This window comes from Benincasa hispida, chromosome 5 (genome assembly GCF_009727055.1).
Source record: "Benincasa hispida cultivar B227 chromosome 5, ASM972705v1, whole genome shotgun sequence".
NCBI classification, from domain to species: Eukaryota; Viridiplantae; Streptophyta; class Magnoliopsida; order Cucurbitales; family Cucurbitaceae; genus Benincasa; species Benincasa hispida.
The window spans coordinates 36065155-36086318 of record NC_052353.1 but is presented as its reverse complement, the minus strand read 5'-3'; the positions used below and the strand labels follow the sequence as shown (position 1 = coordinate 36086318).

At 31.5% G+C, this 21164-nt stretch overlaps 1 protein-coding gene and 1 pseudogene across 1 annotated transcript; both read left to right on the top strand.

Annotated features, from left to right (window-relative positions):
- The first annotated feature begins 9666 nt into the window (after positions 1 to 9666).
- On the top strand, positions 9667 to 10163 carry LOC120078690 (annotated as a pseudogene).
- Positions 10164 to 15213: 5050 nt separating this feature from the next.
- Positions 15214 to 15866, top strand: LOC120078645 (basic form of pathogenesis-related protein 1-like). Its single transcript, XM_039032940.1, has one exon. It carries the CDS (start codon positions 15250 to 15252, stop codon positions 15742 to 15744), a length of 495 nt encoding a protein of 164 aa, XP_038888868.1. The 5' UTR covers positions 15214 to 15249; the 3' UTR covers positions 15745 to 15866.
- Positions 15867 to 21164: the final 5298 nt, after the last annotated feature.

The following is a 21164-nucleotide window of genomic DNA, read 5'->3' as shown; positions in this document are numbered from 1 at the left end:
TTCAATCAATTCTCTGGTCGATATTTTCAAGAAAAAACAAGTTCCATATCTCAGTCTAAGGATTGCGTTGGTCTCCCCTCTTTAATTGGGTTTACATGAATAATTCTTTTATATGTTTTATATTTTAAATAAGTTTAAAGATGTAATCGAAAATGCTGTATTCTCCATATTGACGTCAAAGTTGTGAAACATATGAAAATATCGCAAAAATTTAAAACCTCATCCACACACAAAAATTTATCCTATTATTATAATAATTTGTGTTGAATTAGTTATTAGACTTTATTCCGACAATTTTTTTGGTACCCACTATTATTAGATATTTGCTCTGTCTCCAAAACAACCCCCTAAAATGGAACTATACTCCATCTCATTTCTCTATATAAAAAACCCTACCTAAGACAAAACCCCAAACCCCAAGTCTCCACATCCAATTCAATCGATAACTATTTCTCCAACTACTTAGTTTAGAGGACGAAATCTATAATTTAAAAACATGGCATTTGCCAGCATTCTCTCCACCCTTTGCTTATTGGGGGCAAACCCTAACCATAGCTTGTATTGCCCCCATCTTGGCCGAAAGCTTCCCTAAAAAACTACATTGCTGCCCCACAACGCCATCCGTGCCGAGGTTGGCATCGAGCCCCTTCACTGGAACACCACATTAGCTGCCTATGCTCAAAATTACGCCAACACGAAGATCAGTACTTGTCAAATGGAACACTCTAGAGGACCTTATGGCGAAAACATAGCGGAAGGTACGAAGTGATGACAGCAGAGATGGCGGTGAGTCTCTGGACCGACGAGAAGAAACATTACGATTACAATTTCTAATACGTGTGTCAATGACTCCAGTCATTGCCTCCATTATACACAGTTGGTATGGAAAAACACCAATCAGTTGGTTGTGCCCAAGTGAAGTGCCAAAATAATTGGATTTTTTTTTATATGCAACTATTATCCACCGGCAACTATATAGGCCAACGGCCATACTAATTTTTAGAAGGATTATTGCAAGGCTTATTTAATTGGGTTTCCTAGTGAAGAAGAGACAAAATTGAAGAGAGAATTTTTTTTAAAAAATTATTTTTATTAATTCTATCCCGATTATGTTTTAATTTGAATGATTATTTCTAGATGTTAACTTTCTTGCAACTTGGATGAGTTATACTACACCCAAATGAATACTATTTGAATCATAACAATAATTTCAACTATTATTATTGTATTTCATAGAGTCTTATAAGCTTGAGTTACCGTTTATATGTGTTGACTATTCTAATTGAACGAATATGATATTGTGATAAATAAGGATTGATGGTACAAAAGTAGCATTTAGCTTATATCAATTATGTTTACTTTGATCACATCAACAATTTCATTCGTCTGAAACTAACGTATTGGTTGATTACCATTTCATTTTTCGTTTTATTATGTTGGTCTATGTAGTTTTCATTTCTCGTAAATAGAAAATAAATTCACAGTAAAATTGTAAAAAATAAAATGTCCATAAGAATTAAAGCCTCGATAATCAATGTTGTTTTTTTTTCGTTTTTTATGTTATGCTTGTTTTTGTAATCTCTCACTATAAAAAATAATAATAATAAAAATAAAGAATTGTCAACGTTTTTTTCTGACGTCAAAAAAGTCATCAAGCCAAATAGACCTTTACAAATGATTTTTCATGATCTTTCCATATGAAAACATTTGAATTCATACCCAAAACTTCATAAAAAAATTAAGATTTAAAATATTTTTAAGAACTACGGCTCCAGTCATTGGACTTTTATTTTTATTTCTGATCTTTTAAAACTTGAAAGTTTTTTCTTTTAAAAAAAATACTTAACTTTTAAAACTATTTTATATTATAGTAAGGGAGTGTAACAACCCAGATTTGTTCGCATACACTACAGAGAAATTAATAATTGAAATTTATTGGATGATAAATATAAATACCCTAACCTTAATTTAGGAAGCAGAGAAACAGTTAAAAATAATAATAATATTATTAATATATTAATAAATAAATAAATAAAAGGAAATTGGAAAGAACGAATGTGGAGAGAGCGAGACTCTAATTGAATGATAAATAAATAAGTAAATAAAAGAAATTGGAGAGAGTGACAGAAAGATGGAGAGAGCGAGATTGAAGAGAAAATTGGAGAAAGTGAGAGTGGAGAGAACGAGATTTAAAGAAAAATTGGAGAAAGCAGAGAGCGAGAATTGCAGCGAGAAAACTGGAGAGAGCGAGATACTGAGAAGAGAGTTGTGCGATCGAAGAGATAATTGGAGAGCGAGAAACCCCAGCAAGTGAGGCTAGCGAGATTGAGGCTGGCGAGAGTAGAGAGAGCGGGATTCCCTGGAAAGAGCGAGATTGGAAAGAAAATCGGAGAGAGAGCGGGATTCCCAGTGAGAAAGCTGGAGAGAGCGAGATTCTCTAGCGAGAAAACTGGAGAGTGCGAGATTCTGAGAGCAGGGAGAGCGAGATTTGGACGGAGCGAGATTTGGACAAAGCGAGAGTGGACAGAGCGAAATCCTAACGAGAAAACTGAAGAGAGTGAGATTCTAGAGCAGAGTTAGCGAGATTTGGACAGAAGCGCGAATTATGCGTTGAATTTGGCCACGATTTATAGATTTACATAGAAAAATCTTAAAATTGAATACAAACAAAGAATTGATGACGTAAGGGCAAATGTTAGCCAAGATTAGATGTCTTGTTGAGAAGAATCCTTAAACCCTAAGTAATTTTAAAAAAAAGCCACATGTACGATGATTTGTCACACTAAGAAAAGCTAAAACTACTTATAAATACGACCCTTTGCCTAAAGATTTAACCCATTCTCAAACAAATCTCAGTAACAAAGAATCGTGTGAAAGAGTAAGTGTGAGTGAGGAAGTTTTGTGAGGTTAAAAGATTAAAGCTTGGTAAGGTGCTGCCCAAATTTCTACCAAATTTCCTTCTAGTTTAAAAATGAAAAGCTCTACTGATAAAATCATAAAAGAATAATAAGGAATAACTAGATCACGGTAAGTAGTTTATCTCACCTTCTCTTTAATGTTCTATGGTAGTGTACCTATATATGTTGCATGGTTATGTTAATTGTTATATTGCATTACATGTTTAGAAACACGTTTCTCTACAAGGGACCCCATGCATTATGTTTGTTCACGATTACGTTAAAATCAAGTTTTTAATTAGGTGTAAGTTATGCTTCCAATCTAATCTTACATTTATGTTAATGGTGATGTTGGATGCGACTCTGGCCCTACTGACTGCATGACCCGCTAATCATCAGATGGGTTAGTTTCCGCTTAAGTCCTTATCTTTCTATTAGGGCGGAGAAATTTATGCTTCCAGGGCTGGCAGGGCAATATATGTTTGCACCCTCCAGGCCTAATCTTACGTTATGTTTATGCTAGGGACTAGCAGGGTATGTATGGTTGCACTCTCTAGTCCAATATTACGTTTATACTAATGGCTGATATTGGATGCGACTCTAGTTTCTACTGACTGCATGACCCGCTAATCATCAGATGGGTTAGTTTTTTGCTTAGGTCCTCATCTTCCTATCAGGGCGGAGAGATTTATGTTGGAAGCATAACGACCACCATATGTTATTTATACATTTTCGGTCCTGATCATATTGTTTTCATGACATGTTGCTTGTGATTGTGCATTTGGTCACTTACCTTACGGTGAGAACTATCTACTGGGTATTATTATATACTCATCCTATATTTTTACATACTTTGTAGGTAAGGACACAGCGTAGATAGCAGAATTGGACGTCGCTCAAATGGCCAACCATCAAACTCACTATTATAGGCATATGCATTTTGTACCACCACGCTAATGTTTTATGGATTCCTGATGTTTTGATAAATAAACTTTTTATATAGTTTTTCTATCTAATCTAATTAATAAAATTTAGATATGTTCTTTGAAATTTCAACCAAAACTCATCTCATGATAGAAAAGTCTAAGTATGCATGTCGTAGTGGTCGGATCATAATGCGTAAGGATCCGGTCATTACAGGTAGCATGTTGAACATGCAATCAACTAAGTTTTTTAAACTGCAGTTTAAGTGTTTGATGCGACTGGGTGCACCTTCCCCATATTAAAGGATAGAATCAGTAGATGCACTAGGACATCTCAATTAGGTTGACACCTCCTTATCATCCTCATCACATCCCAAGGACAAAAGAGGTGCACTCGAACGAAGTAGAATATTTGTACAAAGAGAGCAAGAGTAAAGCTCTAACCATAAAAGCAAAGAAAAAAGCAGTGAAAATTAAAGAAATGCCTTCCAGTTTAGAGCAATGGAAGATGCATCATGATTGCAAGAAAAGATCTGATTTAGTACTCCATTGACTTGCCATAAAAAGAATATTCTCCGACAAATGATTTCACTGTTTGTCCAATCTTGGAAGGTTCTTCTATTTCTTTCAAGACAAATATTCGAGAGAATAGGACCAATGAGATTCCTCCATAGAATCCAAGCCTTTGTGTTCATCTTGAGCTGCAGAAAGTAGTTAAATAAGGAGGGCATCGATTGTGGGAGATGTGTATTAACATCTTGATGTAGACGAGCCCATAAAGTAGTGGAGTATCTACAAAAATAAATAAATGATCCACAAATTTCGAGTTATTCCTACATAAAGCCCACCAATGTGAATTAATATTGATGTAAGTATTTTTAAATTGATATTTATCCATGTATTGAGCCCGTTTGGAAGGATCGTCCATGAGAAGAATTTTTATTTTTTTGACATCAAGGTGAACCAAAAATTTCCAGGATCTAATATAGGTGTAATAGGAGAAAGGAGGACCTCCCTCGTTTTAAAACAAGTATGTGTAGGTTTTACCATAGACATGAATAGTGGAGTTGTGTTTAAACAAGTTGTTGAGATGGTAGGGCTGTCACTTGGTATAGATCTAAGGGCAAATAAGTTAAGAATAGTATATATACATCGTGCTCTAGCACTACCAAGATCATTAAGGTTTATGCCAATACCTATTCACCATGAACAAGCGATGAACCAACTTATTTTTTCAATTACAATGCTTATCCCAAATTGAGTGCATTCATATGTTCATGTGAGTAAGGGAGGCTTGGATGTAGGTTTGAATGCACAAAACTTGGAAGAACCGTCAGTTAGTTTGCAGGCCCTAATTAATGTCTATTCCCTGAAATTAAATCAGTTGCATCACCTTGTGATGGTGAAGATGTGGCGATTGACAATCAATTCAAGGATTTTAGAACAAAAATAGATGATGAGTTTGAGGAGTTGGACTTCGATGGTTGTGAATAAGATATACCTTCAAATACATTCACTTCTTTGAGAAAGTTGCATTAAAGATGTTGAGAGGCAATTTTTTATCGCACCATCGTACTCCATTATCAAATATTCCTTGCAGTTCGTGTGCAGAATTTTAAGGGTTGGCTTGACTGGGATTCATTCAATTAAATACACATCTTATCACTGCACTCGTTGAGAAATAGAAAGTGAAGACACACATTTCATATTTCGGGCACAGAGTGTACTAACATACTACAGGACATAACAATATTATTTGGGTTACCAATTGATGGTGAGAACTTGTTACAGAAACAATATATTATGACTTTCCTAATACATGTCAACTATTTCTAAGTTTGACATCAAATCTTTGTTCCACCAATAGAACTAGATTAAGTCTAACATGGCTAGCACCACAATTTCAAGGGTAGGATGATGATGTAGACGAGGTAGCCGTAATTAGAGAGCTTAAGAATATATGTATACAGTTGATAGGTGAGAATTTATTTACTGACAAATCAAACCACTTAGTGTACTTGATGTTCATGTTATTATTAGTCAATCTTGTGGATGCAGAACGATATTCTTGGGATAGATTGTGTTTGGTATTACTTTATAATCAACTTTCTAAGGAAATAAAATCCATGGTTGTGAAATTTTTGGCGTATGATTTTTCTACAAATCTGAGCTCCCAGATATTAATGATAATGAATTAGCTGGAGAGCGTATGGTTCCTTGGTATGTTTCTTGAATTCATTTTAAATAATGTTTTTTATATGATCAACATAATTAATTTAAATTTTACAATTTTTATTTGATGATGTAGATGGAGAGGGAAATTGTGTAACCAAATGGACTACACACGTACTGATTTACTGTACCAATGGTTATGACATATGGTGGATGTCCACTTACATAATTTCAAATTGTTGAGTGGCATCTTTCTGACAAAGTGATTAGATAGATTGACCAAAAACAAGATGACTTATCAATTTGCAATATTGAATCGAAAGTGCATGTCGTATATGTACAAACTCTAGATTTGTTTGACTAGCTTGCACAACTTGTTGTGCACGATGACACTTACACATAAATTTTTGTTGTGGTTAGTGTTCCAGTTGATCCCCATGGTGGAGATGTGACTCCAAATTACATGCATTGATATCTGTAAAAAATAACAAGTCATTAAGCGGGCCTTTATTAGAAAATTTGTGGAATTAATGACCCAATTGCAATCTTGTAGATATGGGATGATGACATTTTTTTAATTAATTGCATTTTCTTCTCGTTACGGCTCCATCCTGTAGGCCACAGAGTGGGAAGACATTTAGTAGCTGCAAGTCACCATCATAGAGAGAGCTCCAATTCGTTCTCAGAGAGAGAACAACGAACGGTTGCGTTGATGGAATATACGAACAAGCAACGAAAGCAAACAAAATAAATAAGCACTCTAATTACATTTAATTTGAGTTCTAAACCATGTACTTTCAAGTGGGTTTCAAGTTATATACCTTTTGTGATAAATCTTCAAATCCAAGCTACTTTCACTTCAATTCAGCTCCAAATCAGTCCGTGAACTATCAAGAGGTCTTCTCTACTATTCTCAACCTTGAATTTGAGTGGTGGAACTCAGATTTGAGTGAATTTGGTCAGTATTTTTGTGGGTTTGAAGAGAGAAAAAGATGAAGCTTTCATATGAACAATTTTCTGCAAGTTCAGCTTACATTTCTCATCTGTCTTCTTTAATTCAGGAGAGTTTTAATTACGCTTAACATGCAACCACTAACTCAAACAAAAAAGCCAACAGCTCCTTCAAATTTGTAGTGGAATTATGTGATTAAACATGAGGATTACACCTCATGTTAGAGAAAAGTGGGAATTACCCACTTTTTCCTATTTTTCCAATTTTCCAAATTAATTTTCATAATTAAGTTTAAAATTAATTTGATTAATTCATAATTAACCAAATTTTATATTTCAAATTTCAATTTCTCAAATTACAATTTTGAAATTGGAAATTAATTTTATTTTTAATTAATTAATCAATTTAATATCAAATATCAAATTAATCACACAATAAATTTAAATATGAATCTTATTCATGTAATTAATATTTGAATTAACAGTTAAATATTGTATACTCTCCAATTTCGTTTAATTTCAACAAATTAAACGTTAATTATATCGAATATAATCCATGAAACCCAAATTTGATTTTGAACTAATTCTAATTCAAAAATCCTAATTTTAATTTGAACATTTTCAAATCGAAATTCAATTTGAACAATTTAAATTTATATCATTCCAAATTCACTCAAATTAAACATCATTGGATAAGCAAGCAAGCATGCATATAAACCACAAGGCCACACAAAGTCAATCTTTATGGGATCCTCCTTCCCAATATTTATATATAAATGGTATATACAAAAGTAGTGTTACAATGCACGTAACTCTAACATGCCAATACCCTATGACACTTGAAGGAACTCTTAAACAAGAGAACCAATGAGCGGAAGCAGATCGTTCCAAACCCCATTGTGAAAGTACATACACATTTACAATCAAACAACAACAGTTATGCATAAACTTTTAAATTACAACATGCTTCAAGAAGAAAATACAAGAGATCAAGTGAACATACCCTTGAAGAACTTTTTCTTCTCATAGTTCCTTGTTCCAATAGCACAAATGCTCAACAGCACGATCGTAATGCCTTTTGAATAATCTCGAACACAATCGAGTAACACTCGATCTTCAACCCTCAAACAACAAGTAGACACTACCACAAGGCTACCTTGGTATTCTTGGTGTGAGAATCTAAGAGGTGTGTGCTGGGATTAGTGTTCTAGTTGTCCTTGAGTCTCGTAGTTTGTAATATGTATACATTGCTATGAATAAAATAAAAGTTATTTTATTTGGCATTTACTCATATCCAATAAACAAATCTCCATGGTTATTGTATGTAAACTTAAGCATGTATATGAGATAAACAAGTGANTTTTCTTTTCTAAATTATTACAAATGCATATTTTTCTCAAAGGCTTCTATTAACCTTTGATAAAAGTAAGTATTTCGAAAGGTATTTTAACGACCTTTGATAAATGTTAATATATATTTTTTATTAATATAAATCTCATCTTTAATAATTTTATTAAGAATAAATTTTTTCAAAGGTTTTCTGAAATCCTTTGATAAATGATAACATTGTTATATTTCTCAAATGTGTTTTTATTAAGGTTCAATATAAAGTACATATTTCTCGAAGGTTTTTCCAATACCTTCAATAAATGTATATCTTTCTCAAAGGTTTTATTAACCTTCAATAAAAAGTGCATATTTTTCAAAAAACTTGTCAAAGCCTCCGATAAATGTATGTCTTTCTCAAAGGTTTTTATTACCCTTCAATAAAAACTATATATTTCTCAAAGGTTTTTTCAAAACCTCCAATAAATACATATCTTTTTCAAAGGTTTTTATTAACCTTCAATAAAAAGTACATATTTCTCAAAGGTTTTTCCAATACCTTCAATAAATGTACATATTTTTTGAATATTTTTTATAACCTCCGATAAAAGACTGTCGAAATAGCTCAATTTTCTTGTAGTGAATATTTTAACCTTTAAAGAAATGAATATTTCCAATGGCTGAATCTATTTTGTCAAATGAATATTTCTAGAGTATTCTTATTAATGCATATATGAGGATAGTTCAACTAACATAGTATTTATACTATCAATCTCAAGGTTACAAGTTTGATTTTTCACTCTATATGTTGTTTAGAAAAAATATGTTTGAACTTGTCAAGGGAAAGAAAGTATTGGAACCATTAACTTTTTAGTAAAAAATATAATACTTTAACCAATTAAGTTATATTTCAATCAATTCTCTGGTCGATATTTTCAAGAAAAACAAGTTCCATATCTCAGTCTAAGGATTGCGTTGGTCTCCCCTCTTTAATTGGGTTTACATGAATAATTCTTTTATATTGTTATATTTAAATAAGTTTTTAAAGATGTAATCGAAATGCTGTATTCTCCATATTGACGTCAAATTTGTGAACATATGAAAATATCGCAAAAATTTAAAACCTCAATCCACACACAATATTATCCTATTATTAATAATTTGTGTTGAATTAGTTATTAGACATTATCGACAATTTCTTTGGTACCCCACTATTATTAGATATTTGCTCTGTCTCCCAAAACAACCCCCTAAAATGGAACTATACTCCATCTCATTTCTCTATATAAAAACCCTACCTAAGACAAACCCCAAACCCCAAGTCTCCACATCCAATTCAATCGATAACTATTCCTCCAACTACTTAGTTTAGAGGACGAAATCTATAATTTAAAAACATGGCATTTGCCAGCATTCTCTCCACCCTTTGCTTATTGGGGCAAACCCTAACCATAGCTTGTATTGCCCCCATCTTGGCCGAAAGCTCCCTAAAAACTACATTGCTGCCCACAACGCCATCCGTGCCGAGGTTGGCATCGAGCCCCTTCACTGGAACACCACATTAGCTGCCTATGCTCAAAATTACGCCAACACGAAGATCAGTACTTGTCAAATGGAACACTCTAGAGGACCTTATGGCGAAAACATAGCGGAAGGATACGAAGTGATGACAGCAGAGATGGCGGTGAGTCTCTGGACCGACGAGAAGAAACATTACGATTACAATTCTAATACGTGTGTCAATGACTCCAGTCATTGCCTCCATTATACACAGTTGGTATGGAAAAACACCAAATCAGTTGGTTGTGCCCAAGTGAAGTGCCAAAATAATTGGATTTTTTTTATATGCAACTATTATCCACCCGGCAACTATATAGGCCAACGGCCATACTAATTTTTAGAAGGATTATTGCAAGGCTTATTAATTGGGTTTCCTAGTGAAGAAGAGACAAAATTGAAGAGAGAATTTTTTTAAAAAATTATTTTATTAATTCTATCCCGATTATGTTTTAATTTGAATGATTATTTCTAGATGTTAACTTTCTTGCAACTTGGATGAGTTATACTACACCCAAATGAATACTATTTGAATCATAACAATAATTTCAACTATTATATTGTATTTCATAGAGTCTTATAAGCTTGAGTTACCGTTTATATGTGTTGACTATTCTAATTGAACGATATGATATTGTGATAAATGAAGGATTGATGGTACAAAAGTAGCATTTAGCTTATATCAATATTGTTACTTTGATCACATCAACAATTTCATTCGTCTGAACTAACGTATTGGTTGATTACCATTTCATTTTTCGTTTTATATATGTTGGTTCATGTAGTTTTCATTTCTCGTAAATAGAAAATAAATTCACAGTAAAATTGTAAAAAATAAAATGTCCATAAGAATTAAAGCCTCGATAATCAATGTTGTTTTTTTTTCGTTTTTTATGTTATGCTTGTTTCTTGTAATCTCTCACTATAAAAAAATAATAATAATAAAAATAAAGAATTGTCAACGTTTTTTTCTGACGTCAAAAAAGTCATCAAGCCAAATAGACCTTTACAATGATTTTCATGATCTTTCCATATGAAACATTTGAATTCATACCCAAACTTCATAAAAAAATTAAGATTAAAATATTTTTAAGAACTACGGCTCCAGTCATTGGACTTTTATTTTTATTTCTGATCTTTTAAAACTTGAAAGTTTTTTCTTTTAAAAAAAATACTTAACTTTTAAAACTATTTTATATTTAAGTAAGGGAGTGTAACAACCCAGATTTGTTCGCATACACTACAGGAAATTAAATATTGAAATTTATTGGATGATAAATATAAATACCCTAACCTTAATTTAGGAAGCAGAGAAACAGTTAAAAATAATAATAATATTATTAATAATATTAATAAATAAATAAATAAAAGGAAATTGGAAAGAACGAATGTGGAGAGAGCGAGACTCTAATTGAATGATAAATAAATAAGTAAATAAAAGAAAATTGGAGAGAGTGACAGAAAGATGGAGAGAGCGAGATTGAAGAGAAAATTGGAGAAAGTGAGAGTGGAGAGAACGAGATTTAAAGAGAAAATTGGAGAAAGCAGAGAGCGAGAATTGCAGCGAGAAAACTGGAGAGAGCGAGATACTGAGAAGAGAGTTGTGCGATCGAAGAGATAATTGGAGAGCGAGAAACCCCAGCAAGTGAGGCTAGCGAGATTGAGGCTGGCGAGAGTAGAGAGAGCGGGATCCCTGGAAAGAGCGAGATTGAAAGAAAAATCGGAGAGAGAGCGGGATTCCCAGTGAGAAAGCTGGAGAGAGCGAGATTCCTAGCGAGAAAACTGGAGAGTGCGAGATTCTGAGAGCAGGGAGAGCGAGATGTTATTCTGTCTCTTATACACATCTAGATGTGTATAAGAGACAGATTCAAAGAGTTTGTATAAGACGAGACCACGAGATGACTAGTCTCTGTATATAACATCGTTGATACTTAAGAATTACATCTCACCTAAACGACCATAGGTGACATGACCTCAATCCTGAGTCTTTTCGAAACTCTTACCTTTGAGGGTGGTCCTTTGATTAGTATGGGTGAAAGTGGCCAGATTGCCAACTCAACATGCCTACCTTTTTGGGGATTTGTCTGATTTGGGAGCTGGGAACTCAGTTCCACAAGATGGAATTCACTCATTCCCTGAAGCAGCGGTAAGTAGATAGATTGCTCCCTTAAGGGTTGATTTCGGGTCTTAAACATAGTAGCCACAGCTTCTCTTTAGAAGAGAGTACTCAGTCATAGTAGGACTATGACTCATGTTCATTAGAGAGATCATTGGTACTTAAGGAGTTAAATGTAACTACAGGGGCATAACGGTTATTGGCCCAACTGTACTTACGAGTGATCTGTGAAGGGTTATCGTACTATTGATTGGTTGATATGGACAATATATCTGTAGCAAGGAGAGTGTAGTTGTCGTTCTTTAGTGGAGTGACTGGTAGTTAACGGATGGTGGATCCCGTGACTAAAGAGTCTAGTCAGTTATTCATGTACCGTTGGAGCTTCAAGCTACACCTCCATAAGGTGCCCTTTGTAGTTTAATGTTTTCATATTGAGAATCAGTTCTTGATGTTGATTTGAAATTTTCAAATCGACATGAGGAAATTCGATTATATATGGTATGATTGGTGTGATGTACGAGATATATCAAGTGAAGAATTAATGTAACTGAGATTTACATTAAGTACCATGAAATAGAAAAAGAACTATGGTTTATATGTTTCATCAGATGAAATATTAAAACTATATGTTATAAATATAATATGGTCAGTTGGTTACCATATATATTTATAATAATACTAATTATTGGATAATTATATATTTTTCTCTAATAACTAATTGAGTGGGAGGTTATTGGTGGTTTCATGGTAACCGTGAGATAAAAGAAAAAATGTTTTCCTAAATTTAGTAGATTTGCTAAATTGGTTGTGAGAGTTGCTATTCTTGGAAACTCACTCACGGTTTGCTGTCAAGTGAATGAGATTCACTAAACGATAGCTGAAGAGAGAATAAACGATCGTGGAGTCACACTACACGATAGTTTAAGCAGCTGGTTGTTTTCTAAACGATCGCGGGGCTTTTTCTATACGATAGCTTGTCGTTTTCTAAACGATTGGACATTTTTTTGTACGATAGACTTTTATCACCTCCTACTTGCTCAATCACTTATACGATTGTTATACCTCCGGTCTCTTCCTCTAACCAATTCTACAAAGATCCCACACTTCTGGATTCTCACACCGAGAATACCAAGGTAGCCATTGTGGTGGTGTCTTACTCAACTCAAGTGAGTTGAGGTTTTTGGAGGCCGTTCGTTGGGTTTGTGATGTTGGAGATTGTTGTGTTCGTGGTTGTTCTTGATCGTGTTGTGTTGCAGTCGTTGTGCTCGAGCATTCGTCTGTTACAGTCTTGAAGATTGAACGAGCGTTCGTGATCAAGGGAGTTTGAAAATGAGTCTTCAAAATTATGTATAATATTTTCCTTAATCATCTTATAAGCATGTTGTAATTTCATATTGTGCATGACCGGTTAGTTTCCGTTTCTTGACTGTAATTGTTAGTGTTCAATTTTAAATGGAATTTGGAACGATCATTCTGCTCGCTTATTTTGGAAATCCTCTATCTGATTTCCTTTATGTGGGATCTGTATGGAATATTGGTACACGGGAAGGAGGAACTGAAAAATCAGATAAAACGAATTGAGTAAATGAGAGAATGATAAAGTCTATCACATAGACTTGGGTAACAATCGTTGGCAAGCAAGTCACTATCGTAATAGAAAAAATCTATGCTGATTGTTTACTCTCCACAAACATTATATAGCTTTCTCTTAAAGCATTCAATATGTTTCTATATGAAAAAATGAAATAATTTTCATTTTATCCACTATTACCATAACTAATTTACAATTTCCCACTAAGTCGGTTATTAGGAGAAAAAACGAAACCAATTACTCTTATAGATTTAATTATAAATAAATATAATACTATAACCTATATGTTTTAATATCACATCTCATGCAATATATAAGCCATAGTCTCTTTTTCTCTTTATGAATTCCTCCAATTAATGTATCTAATACATGAAATCAATTATATCCCATATAATTGAATCAATTTAATTATCATATATAATCAAATTTCTCCTAGATATATTTGTACACTTCAAACTAACCCAAAAACTGATTCTCCAATAAATCCATTGAGCTAACAACGGATCTTATGGACCTGTAGCTGAGAGTCCAACTATATATTATATATAGATATGTTATGTATAGTATATGTATATTATATATATTAAAAATTTTGGTTTAAATCAAAGTTTGAAATTAAAACAGATAATCAAATCATCAAATAAATAAAGAAAACTAAAATATTACATAGAAATTTAAATAATAATAATAATTAATTTTAAGTTTAACACTAGAAGGATGATCAAATAATCAATATAAAACGTTTTAAAAAAATAAAAAATTATCACGAAATTAAAACAAAAATATTGATTTAAATCAAGAGTTTGAAATTAGAAAGATAATCAAATCATTAATAATAAAATAGAAAAAAATCACATTTGATCTCTAATTATATCCATTCACATCAAAAAATTATATTTTTTTAAAAAAAATCACATTTTATCTTAACTAATATTTTAAGGAAAAAATATTTTTTCTTACAAAAACAATTTGTCTAACGATATCTACTTCACATTCCTTTAATAATATATATATACACTTCCTGAAAAAGGAATTTTTTAAAAAAATCACAATTTGATAAATATATATATACACACTACACATTAAATAAAGGAAACATTTTTTAAAAAAATCATTTTTTTTTTTTTTGCTTAAGGTATGTACATTTTTTTATTTTTATCATTTAATGTAAATTGTGTTTTTTTAATATTTGTGAGATGGAGATTTAGGATATAGATAATATTTATTTTAATTTATACATTTATATCATTTCAATGTTTATGAAACATGTGCAACGCAACTAGTTCTGATTTGATTAGTTCCTATATAACCATACACCATGATTCAATATTATTTTAGGGACTTTTTTAAATATAAAAAATATTTACACTTTAAAACAAAAAATTTCAAAACTATTTTGAAACTTGCTATAAGTGGAAATGTTTTTGGATTTTCAATTAATTCAAAAATTTCCTATAATTTTAAGACATTCGTTGTATTTATATACCATCACTACAATATGTAATTCATTATCTGACTATCAAATTTAGGACAATTCCACAATAGTACCTTCCACTTTTATTCTCTGCTTCGTCACTTAAATCCAACCAAAAACTACTTCACTGAAATAGAACCAAATGATTTGATCCTCTTGGTATAAATACCCTAAACAAAACACAAATCTTCTCGACCAATCCTTCAACTAATCTTCCTTTAGAAAAAGCCACAAATCTTAAAATGGCATCTTCTATCATCTCTCTCTTTGCATTTTGTTGTGTGGGATTATCCCTAATCTTAGCTCCAATATCTCCCACGGTTGCGAAAAGCAGCCCTCAGGACTTCGTCGATGCCCACAATGCCATTCGTGCTGAGTATGGTGTCGGGCCGGTCACTTGGAACAAAACTTTGGCAGAATATGCTCAAAAATACGCGGAAACTAGGATCGCTACCTGCGAGATGGAGCATTCTATGGGACCTTATGGTGAAAACTTGGCCGAAGCATTCGAGACGACAACAGCAGAATTGACCGTGAACTATTGGGCAAGTGAGAAGAAGTTTTACAACCACCAAGCAAACAAGTGCGTCGAGGAAGAGTGTGGCCATTTCCTTCAAGTCGTGTGGAAGGACACGACATCGATTGGTTGCGCGGAAGTTAAATGCAACAACAACTATATTTTCACCATTTGCAACTATTATCCTCCCGGCGGCTATCCTGACCAACTTCCTTACTAAACTTGCAAATTAAATGATCACAAAATAACAGGGGTCAAGCCCGTAGTGAATTTTGTATTACTTTTTATCAAGACCATAATTTTTTCCAGGTTATGATCTTGAATTGTTTTATAATCTGTGATGCTAGCTTGATACATTGGTATTGTATGTATAACACAAATATTTTTTGAATTATTTATTAAATATTTTCAATTGAATTCTAAAATGTTGTTCTTTCAAGTTGCTTTACCTTCGTTTCATTTTAAATTTAGACTTCTATTTAGGATAGAATCCAAAATGAAAAGAATTATGGAGAAACATCTTCTATTTAGTGCTTTGACATTTTGCTTGATTTTAAGGGACGATGGAGAACAACCTCTATTTATAGGTGTCAGAAGAAAATATTAGATGTTCCTAATTAATATCCTAAGATATACTTCTCTAGAAAATTAAATAAACTTTTCATACTCCTAGAACCAATACATACTCCAATAATGGACATTGAATAACTTAGGGAATAATTGAAAATTACAAATTAATTACATTTAACCCTCCGTTGTAATTTTTTATTTTTAAAACTTCTTGACCTTCTCAAACTTCTTAACAGGTTAGGTTGATTGAACATAAGGTGTGTTAATGATGTTGAGGATTCTTTACGAATTAATTGATGGAATAAGCTGGTTTTTGAAGTTAATTAGGAAAAAAAATGGTGGATTTCAAACTATTTAAGAAAATAGGGTATTTTTTTGTCTTTTAGTAGAATGCGTTTCTTGAAAAAACGCATTCACATTGAAATTTATGTCAGCAAGTTCGATGGTGGGTGAAGACTTAACCATTTTTTTTTTATATTATATTCCAATGCAAGTTCCTTTTAAGTTTATTCATCACAAACTCCATCTGGATCAAATCTCACACGACATTTTTTTAACCTTTCTTTTATTTTTGAAAATTTTAATATTAAATATTAATAATCCTATAATTTTGCACGAAAAAATATATAATTAATTCATCATTTTTATTTAATGTTATAATAACTTAAATCATATTTTAGTAGTAGTTAAATTTTAATTTGATTACTAAATACAAATTCGAAAGTATTTAATTTTTTTTCGCTTAAAAATTCATATTTTTATTTAAATTATATGCTATATATTAGAAAGTTAAATTTTGAATCATCCAATTTTAAAAGTAGTCGAACAAAAAAAATAATTAATAGTTAAATTATAATTTAAATACTAAAATATTAATCACTTTAAAGTGTAATATAAAAGAATTAAAATATCATTCAAATAAATAAAGTGCAATTAATATACCATACTTTATAAATAAAAACACTAACACCTTTAATAAATATCAAAACTAAAAGGGTTATTATCTTAATATTTAAATTATATTTTAACTATTATTTTATTAAAATAAAATTGTATAGATAATCCACTCATTATACATTTTTGTGATATCATTGCCGTTTAAAATAAAATGAAAACATGTTATTGGGGTCTTTGTTTACTCTAAATAAAACTATAAAGTTTCTTCATATATTAATTATTACTTTTTATATATGGTCACATTAGAAATATGAAGAGAAATAAATTTAGAACATTTCAAAAAGTATCTAACGATATTGATATTTTTATCAAAAATATTTTCATAAACATCGATATTTTAAACTTTGGTTGATATATTAATTATAACTTTTTTTCATTGATATTGTAAAAAAAAATTAATAATAAAATGATAATATTTTGAAACCTAAGAACTAAATGAAACCAAGAGATTCAATTGAAACAAAATTTAAATTTGACAGGTAAAATTTACAATATTAAGAAATTTAGTGACTGAATTGAAATCAAATTTACTCAAAATTGAATAACTAAAAATGTAATATTTTATATCATATGATCAAAATAGAAATTAGACTCAAAATTTAGTGTCGAATAATATATTTTTCTTGGAGAGAAACAACCTTGACAATCTGAGTAGAACAACAAAAATAGTTTAAAGGAAAAGGAAAAGAGGTAAACAAAAGGATTAATAAAAAAAATTAAAAGAAAAAAAAGAAATGGTAACGGTCTAAGGGAAGTTAACGGGAAAAAGAAGAAAAAAAAAGGGAAAAAAAAAAGGTGAAATGCACTAAAGGACAAAAAAAAAAAGAACCCCATTGCTCTAAATAATTTTGAAACAACCCTTTTCCCCAATTTTTTTAAAAAACAGCCCTTTTTATCCAATTAATCCCCGGACATACACTTAATTTTAACAACATTCAAACTTTTTTAATAGAATTTTCTCATCATTTCACACATTGGTGTGCGTTGCTTCTTTCACATCTAATTTTTCATTTCTAAGAAAAATAATTTTAAAAATTAATATATTTAATTTTTAATCTCATTCAAACTTTTTCATTGAATTTTCACATCATTTCATTATTTAAAATTTCATTTAAAAAAACACTTTGAAAAAATAACATATATTAATTTTACTTTTGTCATTGAATTTTCACATCACCTCACTATCCAAAAATCCATTTAAAAAAACTGTTCAAAATTTTTTTACATCGCTTCATTATTCCGAATTTAATTTTCAAGAAAACCACTTTGAAAATATAACATATATTAATTTTACGTTTTTTCATTGTATTTTCAAATCAATTTACTATTCAAAATTTCATTTTCATGAAAATCACTTTGAAAATATAACAATTACTTCACTATTCAAAATTTCATTTAAAAAAAATCACATTGAAAAAATAATATATATTAATTTTTAAACTCATTCAAAAACTATAATTTTTTCTATAAATATCTCCACCATACTTCTTCCACGCCACTCTCAAATCTCAAGTTCTCTAACCTTCCTCTAATTTTCACTCAAGTTTTTTTTTTTTACTTGTAGAGTTCTCTTTTTCTTCTTTTTATATTTGTCTTGTGTTTATTGTTCCAAGTTTTGCATTTTATGTCATATACGTTTAGTGTTATAAGTGTTTTGTCCTTATTATGTTTTTTTTTTTTTTTGAATAATCCTTATTAAGATATGTTATATAAGTTTAGTGTTATAATTTTTGTATCCTATGTTATTATAAGTTTAATGTTATGATTTTTGTATCCTTATTATATTAAGTGTAAGTTTAATATTATGATTTTTGTCTATCAATATGGTACCTTGATTGTATTCCCAACAATCCTCTCCCCTTGGATCAAGGACCACCGAACCTCCCTCAAATAGTCATCTCCTTGAAGTACCATGAGCACACCGTTCTGAAAGCTCAACCGTAGATAGATACCACCATGACTACATATTCTAAGGCTCCCTACTTCTTTGTTTGGCACTTGTTACGAACAACGAACCTCCAAATATCTCTACAATGGTATGATGTTCTCCACTTTGGATACAAATAGCCCTTATGGCTTTGCTTTTGGTTTCACCCGAAAGATCGTTCATATCACTAGAGATAGTTTTATTTGATGCGTGCTTCAATTTTAGATTTCTTTTGGCATTAAAGATGTTGGGTTGACAAAGGTATTTCTCACTACATTGGTTAAGTAATAGAGATTGGAACTATAGTATAAAAGTGAGGATAATTATCTCGTTGAACTTATGATTTTTATATTAATTCCAAAAACATAGCCATAAAGATTTATGTCGAAAGTGGACAAGAATTCATATCTTAAGTCACTATTCTAAACTTGCCATTTGCATCAATCTGAAACCTCATTCTTGCATGTGGGCTCCTCCAATAGCATGCACTAAAATTAGGGGTAAATTTAAAATTGAAGCCCTATTTGATGACTATTTATGCCTTATATTTGATAATAATTTGGAACTTATTTGATAATCATTTAATTTATGGTTTTGAAAATTACTACAATTGATTTCTTTGTTTGGCTAAAAGAATTAAATACAAGGGACAAAATAAACATGAAACATAAATTTTCCCTGAAATTTTGACACAGTGGATGGATGCGATTCATGACACTTGAAAATAAAATTCTCTTTTATCTTCTAATGAGCAATAAAAATAAACCTAAAATCAAGAAAAATTAAAAAAGAATTCAACTTGATAAAATAAAAATAATGGAAAGAAACCTATACTAAGAAAACAAAAGTAAAACGTGGTTGCCTCCATGTAACATAATTTTTAAGGTCGTTATGCTCGACCCGACTCGGCTTCATCATCCATATTCATCACAAACTGCCAAGTCACCATCTCTTAACCTCAACTTAGAGGGTCGAGCACTATCCTGAAAATTTGAATAACTAGAACATATAAGCTAAGAGGCAGTGGAAATATCAATAATAATAAAACCATTAATTCTAATAAGGATATCTTTTATAAATTCTAATGGCCTGACAATGGAGTGGTATGCTAACTGCACCAAAACATCAGAAAGGTACAAGGTACGAGACTGGAAATTACACAAAATAGAAGCATTCACAATATTAATAATAGACCCTAAATCTAGCATGACATGATTAAATTTTCTAGTGCCTATCAAACAAGGCACGTAAAACATACCTAGTTCTTCCTGCTTAGTAGGTAAGTTACCTGAGATAACTACCTCCTATTTCACTTTTCCTTCTTTCTTTTCCTCAACAGAGATCTCAACCCAAACCCTAAACCCTTTTCTAATAAGCTCTTATAACCAAAAGATTATATAGAATGCACATTCCTTATGTACAACCTCTTTAGCAACAACAAACCTACTAGGAAAATGTGATATAGGAACATAAGAATTTAAATTCACAGGTGGATCAAATCTTACTCCACGTCTTCTTGGCGAGCCGATCACCTTTTCCTCGACATTCTCAGCACTCTCAATCTCAACTGGCTCAATCTCTAATTCAAAAATAGGCCTAGGGAGCTTTCAATGTAGTTATAGCAGTGGTGACACTGACACACACATTAGACATAGGTTGGGAAGGAAGCTTTCCATACTGAATGTCTAACTTGTTGATAGTGTCAACCAACTGGGAGATCTTAGTGGCCATAATTTACCTGTGGGCAGAGGTGGTTTGCTGGAACAGCTTCCGATTCTTCTTGATCTACATAGTGGACTTTGCTACACTGTTCATAATGTCCTCCAAAAACATACTCAAACTGCTATGGCATTGGTTCCTTGACTACCTCAACGATTGTAATTGTATGATCGTCCACCTTGTTGATTCCCAGCAAAAAGCACTTCAGTAGTAGGCTCCTAGAACCGTGCCTTAGTATAAGAAACCTATTTCACTAGAGTAGATAATTCATTAAGCTTAGCTCTAAGTTCACTTACCTCTTGTGTAGATTTGGATGATTAAGAAACACGATCTTGTTGGGATTGATGCCCTAAATCTTATAGGGTTCTATAGTTTGTAAAGTTTTTTTTAACAAACTCATTGTTTATTTAATAAAATATATGATAATTTATTCCATATTTTAGTTGCATTAACCACAAACATGTATG

Excerpts from the sequence above, each read along its gene's own strand:
- LOC120078645 (XM_039032940.1), top strand. The coding sequence starts at position 15,250 with ATGGCATCTTCTATCATCTCTCTCTTTGCATTTTGTTGTGTGGGATTA.